Source organism: Salvelinus namaycush, chromosome 27 (assembly GCF_016432855.1).
Source record: "Salvelinus namaycush isolate Seneca chromosome 27, SaNama_1.0, whole genome shotgun sequence".
Classification (NCBI taxonomy): domain Eukaryota; kingdom Metazoa; phylum Chordata; class Actinopteri; order Salmoniformes; family Salmonidae; genus Salvelinus; species Salvelinus namaycush.
In genome coordinates this window covers 7,126,647-7,141,918 of record NC_052333.1, presented here as the reverse complement: position 1 = coordinate 7,141,918, position 15,272 = coordinate 7,126,647, and the positions used below count along the sequence as shown (strand labels likewise).

The window sequence follows — 15,272 nt, the reverse complement described above, 5'->3', positions numbered from 1 at the left end:
AGACACAGACAGACAGAGAGAGAATCAGAGAGAGATGGAAGGGAGAGAGAGCGACACAGACAGACATAGAGAGAATCAGAGAGAGATGGAAGGGAGAGAAAGAGAGACACAGACAGACAGAGAGAGAGTCAGAGAGAGATGGAAGGGAGAGAGAGAGAGACACAAACAGACAGAGAGAGAGTCAGAGAGAGATGGAAGGGAGAGAGAGAGAGAGAGAGAGAGAGAGAGAGAGAGAGAGAGAGAGAGAGAGAGAGAGAGAGAGAGAGAGACAGAAAGACAGACACAGAGAGAGAGAGAGACACAGACAGACAGAAAGAGAATCAGAGAGAGATGGAAGGGAGAGAGAGAGAGACACAGACAGACAGAGAGAGAATCAGAGAGAGATGGAAGGGAGAGAGAGAGAGACACAGACAGACAGAGAGAGAGTCAGAGAGAGATGGAAGGGAGCGAGAGAGACACAGACAGACAGAGAGAGTCAGAGAGAGATGGAAGGGAGAGAGAGAGACACAGACAGACAGAGAGAGAGTCAGAGAGAGATGGAAGGGAGAGAGAGAGACACAGACAGACAGAGAGAGAGTCAGAGAGAGATGGATGGGAGAGAGAGAGAGAGAGAGAGAGAGAGAGAGAGAGAGAGAGAGAGAGAGAGAGAGAGAGAGACACACAGACAGACAGAGAGAGAGTCAGAGAGAGATGGAAGGGAGAGAGAGAGACACAGACAGACAGAGAGAGAATCAGAGAGAGATGGATGGGAGAGAGAGAGAGACACAGACAGACAGAGAGAGAGAGTCAGAGAGAGATGGAAGGGAGAGAGAGAGACACAGACAGACAGAGAGAGAGTCAGAGAAAATGAAAGGGAGAGAGTCAGAGAGAGATGGAAGGGAGAGAGAGAGAGACACAGACAGACAGAGAGAGAGTCAGAGAGAGATGGATGGGAGAGAGAGAGAGAGACACACAGACAGACAGAGAGAGAGTCAGAGAGAGATGGAAGGGAGAGAGTCAGAGAGAGATGGAAGGGAGAGAGAGAGAGACACAGACAGACAGAGAGAGAGTCAGAGAGAGATGGATGGGAGAGAGAGAGAGAGAGAGAGACAGACAGACAGAGAGAGAGTCAGAGAGAGATGGATGGGAGAGAGAGAGAGAGACACAGACAGACAGAGAGAGAGTCAGAGAGAGATGGATGGGAGAGAGAGAGAGAGAGACACACACAGACAGACAGAGAGAGAGACAGAGAGAGATGGAAGGGAGAGAGTCAGAGATGGAAGGGAGAGAGAGAGAGACACAGACAGACAGAGAGAGAATCAGAGAGAGATGGAAGGGAGAGAGAGAGAGACACAGACAGACAGAGAGAGAGTCAGAGAGAGATGGAAGGGAGAGAGAGAGAGACACAGACAGACAGAGAGAGTCAGAGAGAGATGGAAGGGAGAGAGAGAGACACAGACAGACAGAGAGAGAGTCAGAGAGAGATGGAAGGGAGAGAGAGAGACACAGACAGACAGAGAGAGTCAGAGAGAGATGGAAGGGAGAGAGAGAGAGACACAGACAGACAGAGAGAGAGTCAGAGAGAGATGGAAGGGAGAGAGAGAGACACAGACAGACAGAGAGAGAGTCAGAGAGAGATGGATGGGAGAGAGAGAGAGAGAGAGAGAGAGAGAGAGAGAGAGAGAGAGAGAGAGAGAGACAGAGAGAGAGTCAGAGAGAGATGGAAGGGAGAGAGAGAGACACAGACAGACAGAGAGAGAATCAGAGAGAGATGGATGGGAGAGAGAGAGACACACAGACAGACAGAGAGAGAGTCAGAGAAAATGGAAGGGAGAGAGTCAGAGAGAGATGGAAGGGAGAGAGAGAGAGACACAGACAGACAGAGAGAGAGAGTCAGAGAGAGATGGATGGGAGAGAGAGAGAGAGAGACACACAGACAGAGAGAGAGTCAGAGAGAGATGGAAGGGAGAGAGTCAGAGAGAGATGGAAGGGAGAGAGAGAGAGACACAGACAGACAGAGAGAGAGTCAGAGAGAGATGGATGGGAGAGAGAGAGAGAGAGAGACAGACAGACAGAGAGAGAGTCAGAGAGAGATGGATGGGAGAGAGAGAGAGAGAGAGAGACACAGACAGACAGAGAGAGAGTCAGAGAGAGATGGATGGGAGAGAGAGAGAGAGAGACACACACAGACAGACAGAGAGAGAGACAGAGAGAGATGGAAGGGAGAGAGTCAGAGATGGAAGGGAGAGAGAGAGAGACACAGACAGACAGAGAGAGAATCAGAGAGAGATGGAAGGGAGAGAGAGAGAGAGACACAGACAGACAGAGAGAGAGTCAGAGAGAGATGGAAGGGAGAGAGAGAGAGACACAGACAGACAGAGAGAGTCAGAGAGAGATGGAAGGGAGAGAGAGAGACACAGACAGACAGAGAGAGAGTCAGAGAGAGATGGATGGGAGAGAGAGAGAGAGAGAGACACAGACAGACAGAGAGAGAGCCAGAGAGAGATGGAAGGGAGAGAGAGAGACACAGACAGACAGAGAGAGAATCAGAGAGAGATGGATGGGAGAGAGAGAGACACAGACAGACAGAGAGAGAGAGTCAGAGAGAGATGGAAGGGAGAGAGAGAGAGACACAGACAGACAGAGAGAGAGTCAGAGAAAGATGGAAGGGAGAGAGTCAGAGAGAGATGGAAGGGAGAGAGAGAGAGACACAGACAGACAGAGAGAGAGTCAGAGAGAGATGGATGGGAGAGAGAGAGAGAGAGAGACACAGACAGACAGAGAGAGAGTCAGAGAGAGATGGAAGGGAGAGAGTCAGAGAGAGATGGAAGGGAGAGAGAGAGAGACACAGACAGACAGAGAGAGAGTCAGAGAGAGATGGATGGGAGAGAGAGAGAGAGAGAGAGACAGACAGACAGAGAGAGAGAGTCAGAGAGAGATGGATGGGAGAGAGAGAGAGAGAGACACAGACAGACAGAGAGAGAGTCAGAGAGAGATGGATGGGAGAGAGAGAGAGAGAGAGAGACACAGACAGACAGAGAGAGACAGAGAGAGATGGAAGGGCGAGAGTCAGAGATGGAAGGGAGAGAGAGAGAGAGATGGAAGGGAGAGAGACAGAGATGGGAGAGAGAGAGAGAGATGCTTGACTTTAGCTTGAGCGTCACAACACTTCAAAGCAGATTTACCCAAAATCTCTTGCATACTTTAACAAGCGAGGAAGTTATCCCCCAGCAAATCTCCTGGCGCACATCCTGAGTGCCAGATGACTAGTTCTCCCAGCTGCATGACTCCATGTTATGAGATACCAGCAATTTCCGAGGCATGGAGTCATTTTCACAATGGACGTTATTATTTCATTTGGAAAAAGTCTCAGAAATGTAACTGGGTTATCTACAACAAAACAAACACGATGAGGCAGAGATGTTTAGCAACTCAAGAACAACTTCTCCTTTGAAAACAAAATAAGCACAGTGTTACACTAGACTATACTATTCATTGACGCTTCGCTAACACCACAAACAATTATGATTGTGGTTTCTAGTCTGTTTCTCTGATAGAAAGAGTGACTGAAGTATCAAATCAAATGTTATTTGTCACAAGCTCCAAATACAACAGGTGTAGACTCTACCATGAAATGATTACTGTGCCTTTAAATAGCTTGGAAAATTCCAGAAAATTATGTCATGGCTTTAGAAGCTTCTAATAGGCTAATTGACATCATTTGAGTCCATTGGAGGTGTACCTGTGGATGTATTTCAAGGCCAACCTTCAAACTTGACATCATGGGAAAATCAAAAGAAAAAAGCCAAGTTTGGTTCATCCTTGGAAGCAATTTCCAAATGCCTGAAGGTACCACGTTCATCTGTACAAACAATAGCACACAAGTATAAACACCATGGGACCACGCAGCCGTCATACCGCTCAGGATGGAGATCTCTTAGATCGCAAGGATCTCTTAGAGATGAACGTACTTTGGTGCGAAAAGTGCAAATCAATCCCAGAACAACAGCAAAGGACCTTGTGAAGATGCTGGAGGAAACAGGTACAAAAGTATTGTCATGATGTTGCCTGCTTGGGTACTGCAAACCCCATCCCCCTCTCCCTGCCTCTCCCTTTCCACCACAACCCATGCGGTGATCACAGAGAGATGTCGTAAATTCCTGAGAATCCCCCCACCACAAACAGTATTAAGAGAGAGGGTAAACTTTCAGGACAAAGGAATTCTCTTCCACCTCACAGAACTTGGGGTACGAACATATTTCATATTCCTGCAAAAGTATGAAATATCGGTGGACAGTCCAGCTATGAACCGGTCCATTTGTCACCACGTGGGAAACTCATGTGAGACTGTGGGACCACATTACCATACCGCTGTTTATATAATAACCTCAGATATGAGGTTTACATCTGTGTGTTGTATAAAATGAATGAGTGAGTATGATACTGTTTGTATAATTGTGTAATATGATTTTGAACTGTTTAAGGAAGGAAAATACAACTCCCTGTTGTATTTGAACTAAATCCAAGGACCGCCCCTGAGCCAGTTGGGTCAGAGACCATGGTACCACCCCTCTCTGCTATCTGAATAAAAGTCAACTTTAAGAAATTACCATTTAGACCATGCTTTTCTCCATTAGGAGGAGAACGAAGGTTAAAGTACCATTGGTGCATCTTTAACCATACCACGTGGTTAAACTCTTAAGACGAATGAGAACAAGTCTTTGATATTGACTACTAGTCTGCAGCTAGGAATTCGGTATCATTGAACGCGAAGAAAGACAACCGCCGAAACAATCATTCTATAACGAATGTCACTCTGAACTATCCACAATAGCCAAGACAGAGACAGAAGGAACTCCAACAGAAACTAACTTCACTCCAACGATCAAGACGACACACACACCGAGCGTAACTATATATATATTGATTGCAATTGTTCCCGAATGAGTGAGCGTTCATGTGTAAGGATTAGCATGTCAATTGTTATAATTATGGACTCTGTAGTGAATTCTTAGTCGAACGCCATTTTCCCCTTTTCTAACAGCCGCCATGCCGGTTCAGCCCACTAGGGCATATTGCTCCCATCATTTCATGTAACTATTTTAAGTTTGTTTGTTTGTTTATGCATTTCTGTGAATCAATTAGTTAGTAATAAATAAATGATTTAAGACAATTGATGTATGGATGACTCATAGTGAAGACTGGGTTCGTGCAGATAATCAACGATTTACGACGTTTGGAATGAGACTGACGTGAGGTACAGTAAATAAATCATTAATCAGAAGACTATTGATCAGATATGAAAATATCTGAAAGGTTATATTGGGAAATTCTAACTTTGTAATCTAATAACTTTCCCTGGTGCCCTCGAATTCATAGTTAATTAGTTACGTTATTACTCAAGTGATAGCGTAAGCCCTAATTACAGGAATCTTTTATAAAAACTATAAGTCTTCAATTTAACGATAGCAAAGACACGACAGTATCTATATCCACAGTAAAATGAGTCCTATATTGACATAACCTGAAAGGCCGCTCAGCAAGGAAGAAGCCTTGACTACGGTTTGCAATTGCACACAGGGACAAAGATCGTACTTTTTGGAGAAATGTCCTCTAGTCTGATAAAACAAAAGTAGAACGGTTTGGCCATAATGACCATCGTTATGTTTGGAAGAAAAAGGGGGAGGCTTGCAAGCCAAAGAACACCATCCCAACCGTGAAGCACGGGGGTGGCTGCATCATGTTGTGGGGGTGCTTGGTTGCAGGAGGGACTGGTGCACTTCACAAAATAGAGGGCATCCTGAGGATGGAAAATTATGTGGATATATTGAAGCAACATCTCAAGACATCAGTCAGGAAGTTAAAGCTTGGTCGCAAATGGGTCTTCCAAATGGACAGTGACTCCAAGCATACTTCCAAAGTTGTGGCAAAATGGTTTAAGGACAACAAAGTCAAGGTATTGGAGTGGCCATCACAAAGCCCCTGACCTCAATCCTATAGAAAATGTGTGGGCAGAACTGAAAAAGCGTGTGCGAGCAAGGACGCCTACAAACCTGACTCAGTTACACCAGCTCTGTCAGAAGGAATGGGCCAAAATTCACCCAACTTATTGTGGTAAGCTTGTGGAAGGCTACCCGAAACATTTGACCCAAGTTAAACTATTTAAAGGCAATGCTACCAAATACAAATTGAGTGTATGTAAACTTCTGACCCACTTGGAATGTGATGAAATAAATAAAAGCTGAAATAAATAATTCTCTCTACTACTATTCTGACATATCACATTCTTAAAATATAGTGGTGATCCTAACTGACCAAAGACAGGGAATTTTTACCAGGATGAAATGTCAGGAATTGTGAAAAAACTGAGTTTAAATGTATTTGACTAAGGTGTATGTAAACTTCCGACTTCAACTGTATCTAACCTAGGCCTGTTCAGACCAACCTACCTTGGACCTGTTCAGTCTCACCTACTCTGGGCCTGTTCAGTCTCACCTACTCTGGGCATGTTCAGTCCTATCTACTCTGGGACCGTTCAGTCTCACCTACTCTGGGCCTGTTCAGTCTCACCAACTCTGGGACTGTTCAGTCCTATCTACTCTGAGCCTGTTCAGTCCTACCTACCCTAGGCCTGTTCAGTTCTATCCACCCTGGGCCTGTTCAGTCCTACCTACCATGGGCCTGTTCAGTTCTACCTACCCTGGGACTGTTCAGTCCTACCTACTCTGGGCCTGTTCAGTCCTACCTACTCTGGGCCTGTTCAGTCTTACCTACTCTGGGCCTGTTCAGTCTCACCTACTCTGGGCCTGTTCAGTCCTACCTACCCTGGGCCTGTTCAGTCCTACCTACTCTGGGACTGTTCAGTTCTATCCACCCTGGGCCTGTTCAGTCCTACCTACCATGGGCCTGTTCAGTTCTACCTACCCTGGGACTGTTCAGTCCTACCTACTCTGGGCCTGTTCAGTCCTACCTACTCTGGGCCTGTTCAGTCTTACCTACTCTGGGCCTGTTCAGTCTCACCTACTCTGGGCCTGTTCAGTTCTATCTACCCTGGGACTGTTCAGTCTCACCTACTCTGGGCCTGTTCAGTCTCACCTACTCTGGGCCTGTTCAGTCTCACCTACCCTGGGCCTGTTCAGTCCTACCTACTCTGGGCCTGTTCAGTCCTACCTACTCTGGGCCTGTTCAGTCCTACCTACTCTGGGCCTGTTCAGTCCTACCTACTCTAGGCCTGTTCAGTCTCACCTACTCTGGGCCTGTTCAGTCTCACCTACTCTGGGCCTGTTCAGTCTCACCTACTCTGGGCCTGTTCAGTCTCACCTACCCTGGGCCGGTTCAGTCTCACCTCCAGTGGGCCTGATCAGTCTCACCTCCTCTGGGCCTGATCAGTCTCACCTCCTCTGGGCCTGATCAGTCTCACCTCCTCTGGGCCTGATCAGTCTCACCTACTCTGGGCCTGTTCAGTCTCACCTACTCTGGGCCTGTTCAGTCCTACCTACTCTGGGCCTGTTCAGTCCTACCTACTCTGGGCCTGTTCAGTTCTATCTACTCTGGGCCTGTTCAGTCTCACCTACTGTGGGCCTGTTCAGTCTCACCTACTCTGGGCCTGTTCAGTCTCACCTACCCTGGGCCTGTTCAGTCTCACCTACCCTGGGCCTGTTCAGTCTCACCTACTCTGGGTCTGTTCAGTCTCACCTACTCTGGGCCTGTTCAGTCTCACCTACTCTGGGCCTGTTCAGTCCTACCTACTCTGGGCCTGTTCAGTCCTACCTACTCTGGGCCTGTTCAGTCTCACCTACTCTGGGCCTGTTCAGTCTCACCTACCCTGGGCCTGTTCAGTCACACCTACCCTGGGCCTGTTCAGTCTCACCTACTCTGGGTCTGTTCAGTCTCACCTACCCTGGGCCTGTTCAGTCCTACCTACCCTGGGCCTGTTCAGTCCTACCTACTCTGGGCCTGTTCAGTCCTACCTACCCTGGGCCTGTTTAGTCTCACCTACTCTGGGCCTGTTCAGTCCTACCTACCCTGGGCCTGTTCAGTCTCACCTACTCTGGGCCTGTTCAGTCTCACCTACTCTGGGACTGTTCAGTCCTATCTACTCTGGGCCTGTTCAGTCCTACCTACCCTGGGCCTGTTCAGTCTCACCTACTCTGGGCCTGTTCAGTCTCACCTACTCTGGGACTGTTCAGTCCTATCTACTCTGGGCCTGTTCAGTCCTACCTACCCTGGGCCTGTTTAGTCTCACCTACTCTGGGCCTGTTCAGTCTCACCTACTCTGGGCCTGTTCAGTCCTACCTACCCTGGGCCTGTTCAGTCCTACCTACCCTGGGACTGTTCAGTTCTATCCACCCTGGGCCTGTTCAGTCCTACCTACCCTGGGACTGTTCAGTTCTATCCACCCTGGGACTGTTCAGTCCTACCTACCCTGGGCCTGTTCAGTCCTACCTACCCTGGGCCTGTTCAGTCCTACCTACTCTGGGCCTGTTCAGTCTCACCTACTCTGGGCCTGTTCAGTCTCACCTACTCTGGGCCTGTTCAGTCTCACCTACTCTGGGCCTGTTCAGTCTCACCTACTCTGGGCCTGTTCAGTCTCACCTACTCTGGGCCTGTTCAGTCTCACCTACTCTGGGCCTGTTCAGTCTCACCTACTCTGGGCCTGTTCAGTCTCACCTACTCTGGGACTGTTCAGTCTCACCTACTCTGGGACTGTTCAGTCCTATCTACTCTGGGCCTGTTCAGTCCTACCTACCCTGGGCCTGTTTAGTCTCACCTACTCTGGGCCTGTTCAGTTCTATCCACCCTGGGCCTGTTCAGTCCTACCTACCCTGGGCCTGTTCAGTCCTACCTACCCTGGGACTGTTCAGTTCTATCCACCCTGGGCCTGTTCAGTCCTACCTACCCTGGGCCTGTTCAGTCCTACCTACTCTGGGCCTGTTCAGTCTCACCTACTCTGGGCCTGTTCAGTCTTACCTACTCTGGGCCTGTTCAGTCTCACCTACTCTGGGCCTGTTCAGTCCTACCTACCCTGGGCCTGTTCAGTCTCACCTACTCTGGGCCTGTTCAGTCTCACCTACTCTGGGACTGTTCAGTCCTATCTACTCTGGGCCTGTTCAGTCCTACCTACCCTGGGCCTGTTTAGTCTCACCTACTCTGGGCCTGTTCAGTCTCACCTACTCTGGGCCTGTTCAGTCCTACCTACCCTGGGCCTGTTCAGTCCTACCTACCCTGGGACTGTTCAGTTCTATCCACCCTGGGCCTGTTCAGTCCTACCTACCCTGGGACTGTTCAGTTCTATCCACCCTGGGACTGTTCAGTCCTACCTACCCTGGGCCTGTTCAGTCCTACCTACCCTGGGCCTGTTCAGTCCTACCTACTCTGGGCCTGTTCAGTCTTACCTACTCTGGGCCTGTTCAGTCTCACCTACTCTGGGCCTGTTCAGTCTCACCTACTCTGGGCCTGTTCAGTCTCACCTACTCTGGGCCTGTTCAGTCTCACCTACTCTGGGCCTGTTCAGTCTCACCTACTCTGGGCCTGTTCAGTCCTACCTACTCTGGGCCTGTTCAGTCTCACCTACTCTGGGCCTGTTCAGTCTCACCTACTCTGGGCCTATTCAGTCTCACCTACTCTGGGACTGTTCAGTCCTATCTACTCTGGGCCTGTTCAGTCCTATCTACTCTGGGCCTGTTCAGTCCTACCTACCCTGGGCCTGTTCAGTCCTACCTACCCTGGGCCTGTTCAGTCCTACCTACCCTGGGACTGTTCAGTTCTATCCACCCTGGGCCTGTTCAGTCCTACCTACCATGGGCCTGTTCAGTTCTACCTACCCTGGGCCTGTTCAGTCTCACCTACTCTGGGCCTGTTCAGTCTCACCTACTCTGGGCCTGTTCAGTCCTACCTACTCTGGGCCTGTTCAGTCTCACCTACTCTGGGCCTGTTCAGTCTCACCTACTCTGGGCCTGTTCAGTCTCACCTACTCTGGGCTTGTTCAGTCCTACCTACTCTGCGCCTGTTCAGTCCTACCTACTCTGGGCCTGTTCAGTCCTACCTACTCTGGGCCTTTTCAGTTCTACCTACCCTGGGCCTGTTCAGTCTCACCTACTCTGGGCCTGTTCAGTCTCACCTACTCTGGGCCCAGTCCTACTCCTGGCCTGTTTAGTCCTACTTGGCCTTAGTATAGTCCACAAACATATATTTAGAGAATCTGGCCAACTTCTAGAATGTTGAATATCGTTCTAATTGTAGACATTCAGTTACATAGCATTACTAAAATATTCCCTATGTAATGTTAATGAGTCGCTAACATGTCGTGTCATGTAAATGCATCATAATGCAGAAACCTCAATGGCCTTTAAATACATGGCTCTGGTATAGCCTTGTTCCTCACAAGCTATAGTCCTAGTACTACAGTCTGCTGTGTCACTACTACTACTATAGCTTCTCACACTGTGTCACACATTGGTCCATTAGGGACAGGCTGGCTGTCACAGCTAACACATTGGTCCATTAGGGACAGGCTGGCTGTCACAGCTCTGACCAACTGCTCTGACCAACACTTGACCCCGTCTGTCCCTGGCCTGCCCGCCTGCTCTGCTCTAGCCAGTCAGCAGAGTGTGTAGTGTGGGGGAGACCCATCTCTGTGGTTGTTTAGGGTCCCCAGGCCCTGACTGTCATCTCCACTGACATCTGTAGCGGCACTAGGCCCATGGTTTTAACCAGTCAGAGAATGAGGCCATAGCTTAGAGCACAATCTATTTACTGTGCTGGTCTCTGTACCTCAACGGTCGTGCTGAAAATGTGGGCTGACCTCCCTGACAGTGTATTCACATGCATCAATACTCTGCACATTTTACATCTTTCAATACCCCATGGTAAGACAGACACACGTTGATTATTAAAAAACGTTTTTTTTTGTATCCTGGAGGCTGATTAATTGATATGTGGGAGTTGTGGGACCACAACTGCCACAAAATACCATTGACGTATTAATCTCATAATTCCACTGTCCCGCAGCCCAGCCAGGAAATTCAGAAACCTCATCTCCGTCGGGAAAAAAGCATCCACACATTAGTTTTCCATGCTATTATTTGGTTTGCAACAGTTGGAGGCCTGGAGGCAAGGGAAATAATGGCTGTGAGTGGCCATCGGTGTGAGAGATCACTTAAGAGTTATTGGCAGCCCCTAACATGGAGAACAGAAAGTGCTGGAGTGCCATTTTAGCTAGCAATGACATGAGTGGACGTCACGTTCTCCGCCAAAAAAGAGGCAAGCACTGGCTGTCATCAACCAGCCTCGGGACTCAGAACAGCACTTGTTGGGAGTTGTCACACGATAATTCCTGGGTTCTCAGACATTATTGCTTAATTATACAACGGGTGGGTCTAATCCTGGATGCTGATTGGTTAAAACTGCGTTCCAGCCGGTATCTATTCCACAAGTTACCATCGGCTAAGGCTATGACGTTGAAATGCCTACTCACAATTCCATCTGACTGCCCAATCCACTGTCTCATCAGTCCAAGCAGGCAATTTATAAACTTGATCTCCACTATAAAAACCATCTAGACATAATCTCCCGTTTCTTTTAGACTAGCATTTGATTTTCAACAGCGCAGATTTTATAAACCTGGCTGTCTATCTCTCCGACATTTGCAACATTGTTTCAATATCGATCTCCAGCTGTCCCATAGTAATGAACGCGTCGGGATTCGGGACGAGACAGGCAGGCTGGAAGCTTTTCTCAGCCAGTCGAAATCATGAATCAGCATAATTTGTATGGATGACTAAAATTGATGATAAATGGATGATAAATTACTCAAATGTAATAGATACAGTGTATTTGGAAAGTATTCAGACCCCTTGATTTTTTCCCCACATTTTGTTACAGCTTTATTCTAAAATGGATTAAATGGAGTTTTTCCCTCCATGAACCTACACACCATACACCATAATGAAAAAGCAAAAACAGGATTTTAGAAATGTTAGCAAATTTATTTTAAAAAATATATTTTTTTACATAAGTATTCAGACCCTTTGCTCGGTACTTTTTGAAGCACCTTTGGCAGCAATTACAGCCTCAAGTCTTTGTGGATATGATGCTACAATCTTGGCACACCTGTATTCGGGGAGTTTCTATCATTCTTCTCTGCAGATCCTCTCAAGCTCTGTCAGGTTGGATGGGGAGCGTCGCTGCACAGCTATTTTCAGGTCTCTCCAGAGATGTTTGATCGGGTTCAAGTCTGGGCTCTGGCTGGGCCACTCAAGGACATTCAGAGACTTGTCCCAAAGCCACTCCTGCATTGTCTTGGCTGTGTGCTTAGGGTCATTGTCCTGTTGGAAGGTGAACCTTCGCCCCAGTCTGAGGTCCTGAGCGCTCTAGAGCAGGTTTTCATTAAGGATCAATCTGTACTTTGCTCCGTTCATCTTTCCCTCGATCCTGAGTAGTCTCCAAGTCCCAGCCATGCTGCCACCACCATGCTTCACCGTAGGGATGGTGCCATGTTTTCTCCAGACGTGACACTTGGCATTCAGGCCAAATAGTTCCATCTTGGTTTCATCAGAACAGAGAATCTTGTTTCTCATGGTCTAAAAGTTCTTTATGTGTCTTTTGGCGGGGTGGCTTCCGCCTGGTTTCCGTCTGGCCACTCTACCATAAAGGCCTGATTTGTGGAGCGCTGCAGAGTTGTCCTTCTGGAAGGTTCTCCCATCTCCACAGAAGCACTGGAGCTCTGTCAGAGTGACCATCGGGTTCTTGGTCATCTCCCTGACCAAGGTCCTTCTCCCCCGCTTGCTCAGTTTGGCCGAGCGGCCAGCTCTAGGAAGAGTCTTGGTGGTTCCAAACTTCTTCCATATAAGAATGATGGAGGCCATTGTGTTCCTGGGGACCTTCAATGTTGCAGAAATGTGTTGGTACCCTTCCCCAGGTCTGTGCCTCGATACAATCCTGTCCCAGAACTCTACGGACAATTCCTTCGCCCTCATGGTGGGACCTTATATAGACAAGTGTGTGCTTTTCCAAATCATGTTTAATCATTTGAATTTACCACAGGTGGACTCCAATCAAGTCGTAGAAACATCAAGGATGATCAATGGAAACAAGATGCACCTGAGATAAAGTTTGAGGCTTATAGCAATTGGTCTGAATATTTATGTTAATAAGGTATTTCTGTTTTTTATTTGCAAAAAATTAGCAAAAAATTTACAAAATATATTTTCACTTTGTCATTATGGGGTAGTGTGTGTAGATTGATGAGGAACACACATTTATTTTATCCAGTTTAGAAAAATGCTGTAACTTAACAAAATGTGGAAAAAGTCAAGGGGTCTGAATATTTTCCGAATACACCGTATATACAAAGAAATGTCAATAGAAAAACACAAAATGCAGTTTGCTGTCATTCCTGCTTCAGTTTGAAGTGATTGTTAGCTGTGTAGTTGGCTAGTTCATGACAACAGAACAAACAAATATTTGTTTTGTAAATACATGTTAGTATATTTGTTTACGACACACAGAGTTGATTTAACGACTGGGTCGCGTCTCTGGCAACTGAACTAATAGAACGAACGACCGGGACTTATCTCGTGGAAGGATGAAATAGTATGAATATATTAATCAAAATAACATTTTTAATGACAATATGTCAATCATTATTTGTATATGTTGGCAACCGACTGTATAAAAATGATAATGCCCTCGAAGCTGGTGTTTGAAGGATATATTGGCATAATCACTTAGCATTACCACTTAACTAATATTGAGCACAATCACAATATTCCACATGCAAGTTTTTAGAGTAGCTACAAAACATGCTGTAGACACGCTGTTGTTATTCTTCCACTCTCACACACACACACACACACACACACACACACACACACACACACACACACACACACACACACACACACACACACACACACACACACACACACACACACACACACACACACACACACACACACACACACACACACAGCACACGCGCACGCACCCTCTGGATTTCTCACTCTCAAAAGACGTAAACGTGCAAGTGAAAAGGAGTGATTTAAATGGATACATACTTTGATACTCACCAACATAGCGGATACGGAAGCCCTTCTTGTTAGTTCCGTGGTCAGAAGACCAGCGCAGTGTGAGCTGGTGGCCGGGCGTAGTGATGTTGAAGGGCGCGGAGACATCACCACTGAAGGTGGCCAGAGTCTGGCTGTTAGTACTTGGGCCTGTAGAGAGAGAGGGGGGGAAGAGAGGAAGGAAGGGAAAGGGAAGGGAAGGGAAAGGGAAGGGAAGGGAAGGAAAGGAAAGGAAAGGAAAGGAAAGGAAAGGAAAGGAAAGGAAAGGAAAGGAAAGGAAAGGAAAGGAAAGGAAAGAGAGGATGCCAACAATAAGTCAGATTGTGGAAGAATGTATTTGTGGTGTAAATCATCCAACTACAGGGCTAACAGCTACATCAATGACCCAGAACGAAGAGGGGCTGCTGACCACTGTTTGTCACAAAGGGGTTTTAGACATTTCAGCATTCATCTAAATCTGTTCAGTGGTATTGTGGTTGTATTGTGTTGCATTCATCAAAAGTGTGGTCATATAAAGTTTTGTAGGCTTTGCATTCAATACCAAAAACTTCCAGCCTTTTAATGCCCAATTTCCGAAGATTACATTTACAATGCCACTGCAGCTCAAGAAGACAGTTTCAAAACAATACAAATCTGAGCCAATAGCAGACGTGTTTTAAAAACATGACAGTTTGTGATGCTAGCCTGGTCCCATATATGTTTCCACTGTCATGAGTTGGCAAGATAGCACAAACAGTTGTGGCACCAGGCTAGTGTAACGCTACTATAGCTACCATCAAAGACTTCTAGGATGTCGAACTCCCTCTCGGTCTGGAAGGTCTCGAAGTACAGGGTGATGTTGTAGCCCTTCTCTACATTGATGGTCCAGATACACATCTGCAGGTTGGGGTAGCTGTCAGGGTAGCCTGGACTCAGGATTACTCCAGTAGAGTCAAACCTCACATCATGGGCCGGGCATTGCACTGGATGGGCACATAACAGGAGACCAAATGGATGCTAGGGGTACCTGTAATTTATTTAGTGGTCCCCCAGACCCCCAAATGACCCATGGGATGCCGGAGAGAAATATGGCACCATAATATATTAATGACAACAGCTGTTTAGTCCACTAAACACAGTGAGAGAACTGGAATAGAAAACTGGAATCACAAGGGGCTGTGACAGAGGTGGGCGGAACGCATCACAACAGCATACCTAATGACTAAACCGTTTTAATTACAGCTGCCA

The 15,272-nt window shown here is 47.3% G+C and overlaps 1 protein-coding gene across 1 annotated transcript in view; it reads right to left on the bottom strand.

Annotated features, from left to right (window-relative positions):
- The window catches only part of LOC120022010 (CUB and sushi domain-containing protein 3-like), an 803,421-nt gene that overhangs the window by 133,233 nt on the left and 654,916 nt on the right, over window positions 1-15,272 (bottom strand). The window contains exons 47-48 of the mRNA XM_038965812.1: window positions 14,819-15,007; window positions 14,049-14,195 (exon numbers count right to left, since the gene is read on the bottom strand). Of these exons, the coding sequence (XP_038821740.1) occupies window positions 14,049-14,195; window positions 14,819-15,007 (336 nt within the window). The remainder of the gene's footprint in view (window positions 1-14,048; window positions 14,196-14,818; window positions 15,008-15,272) is intronic.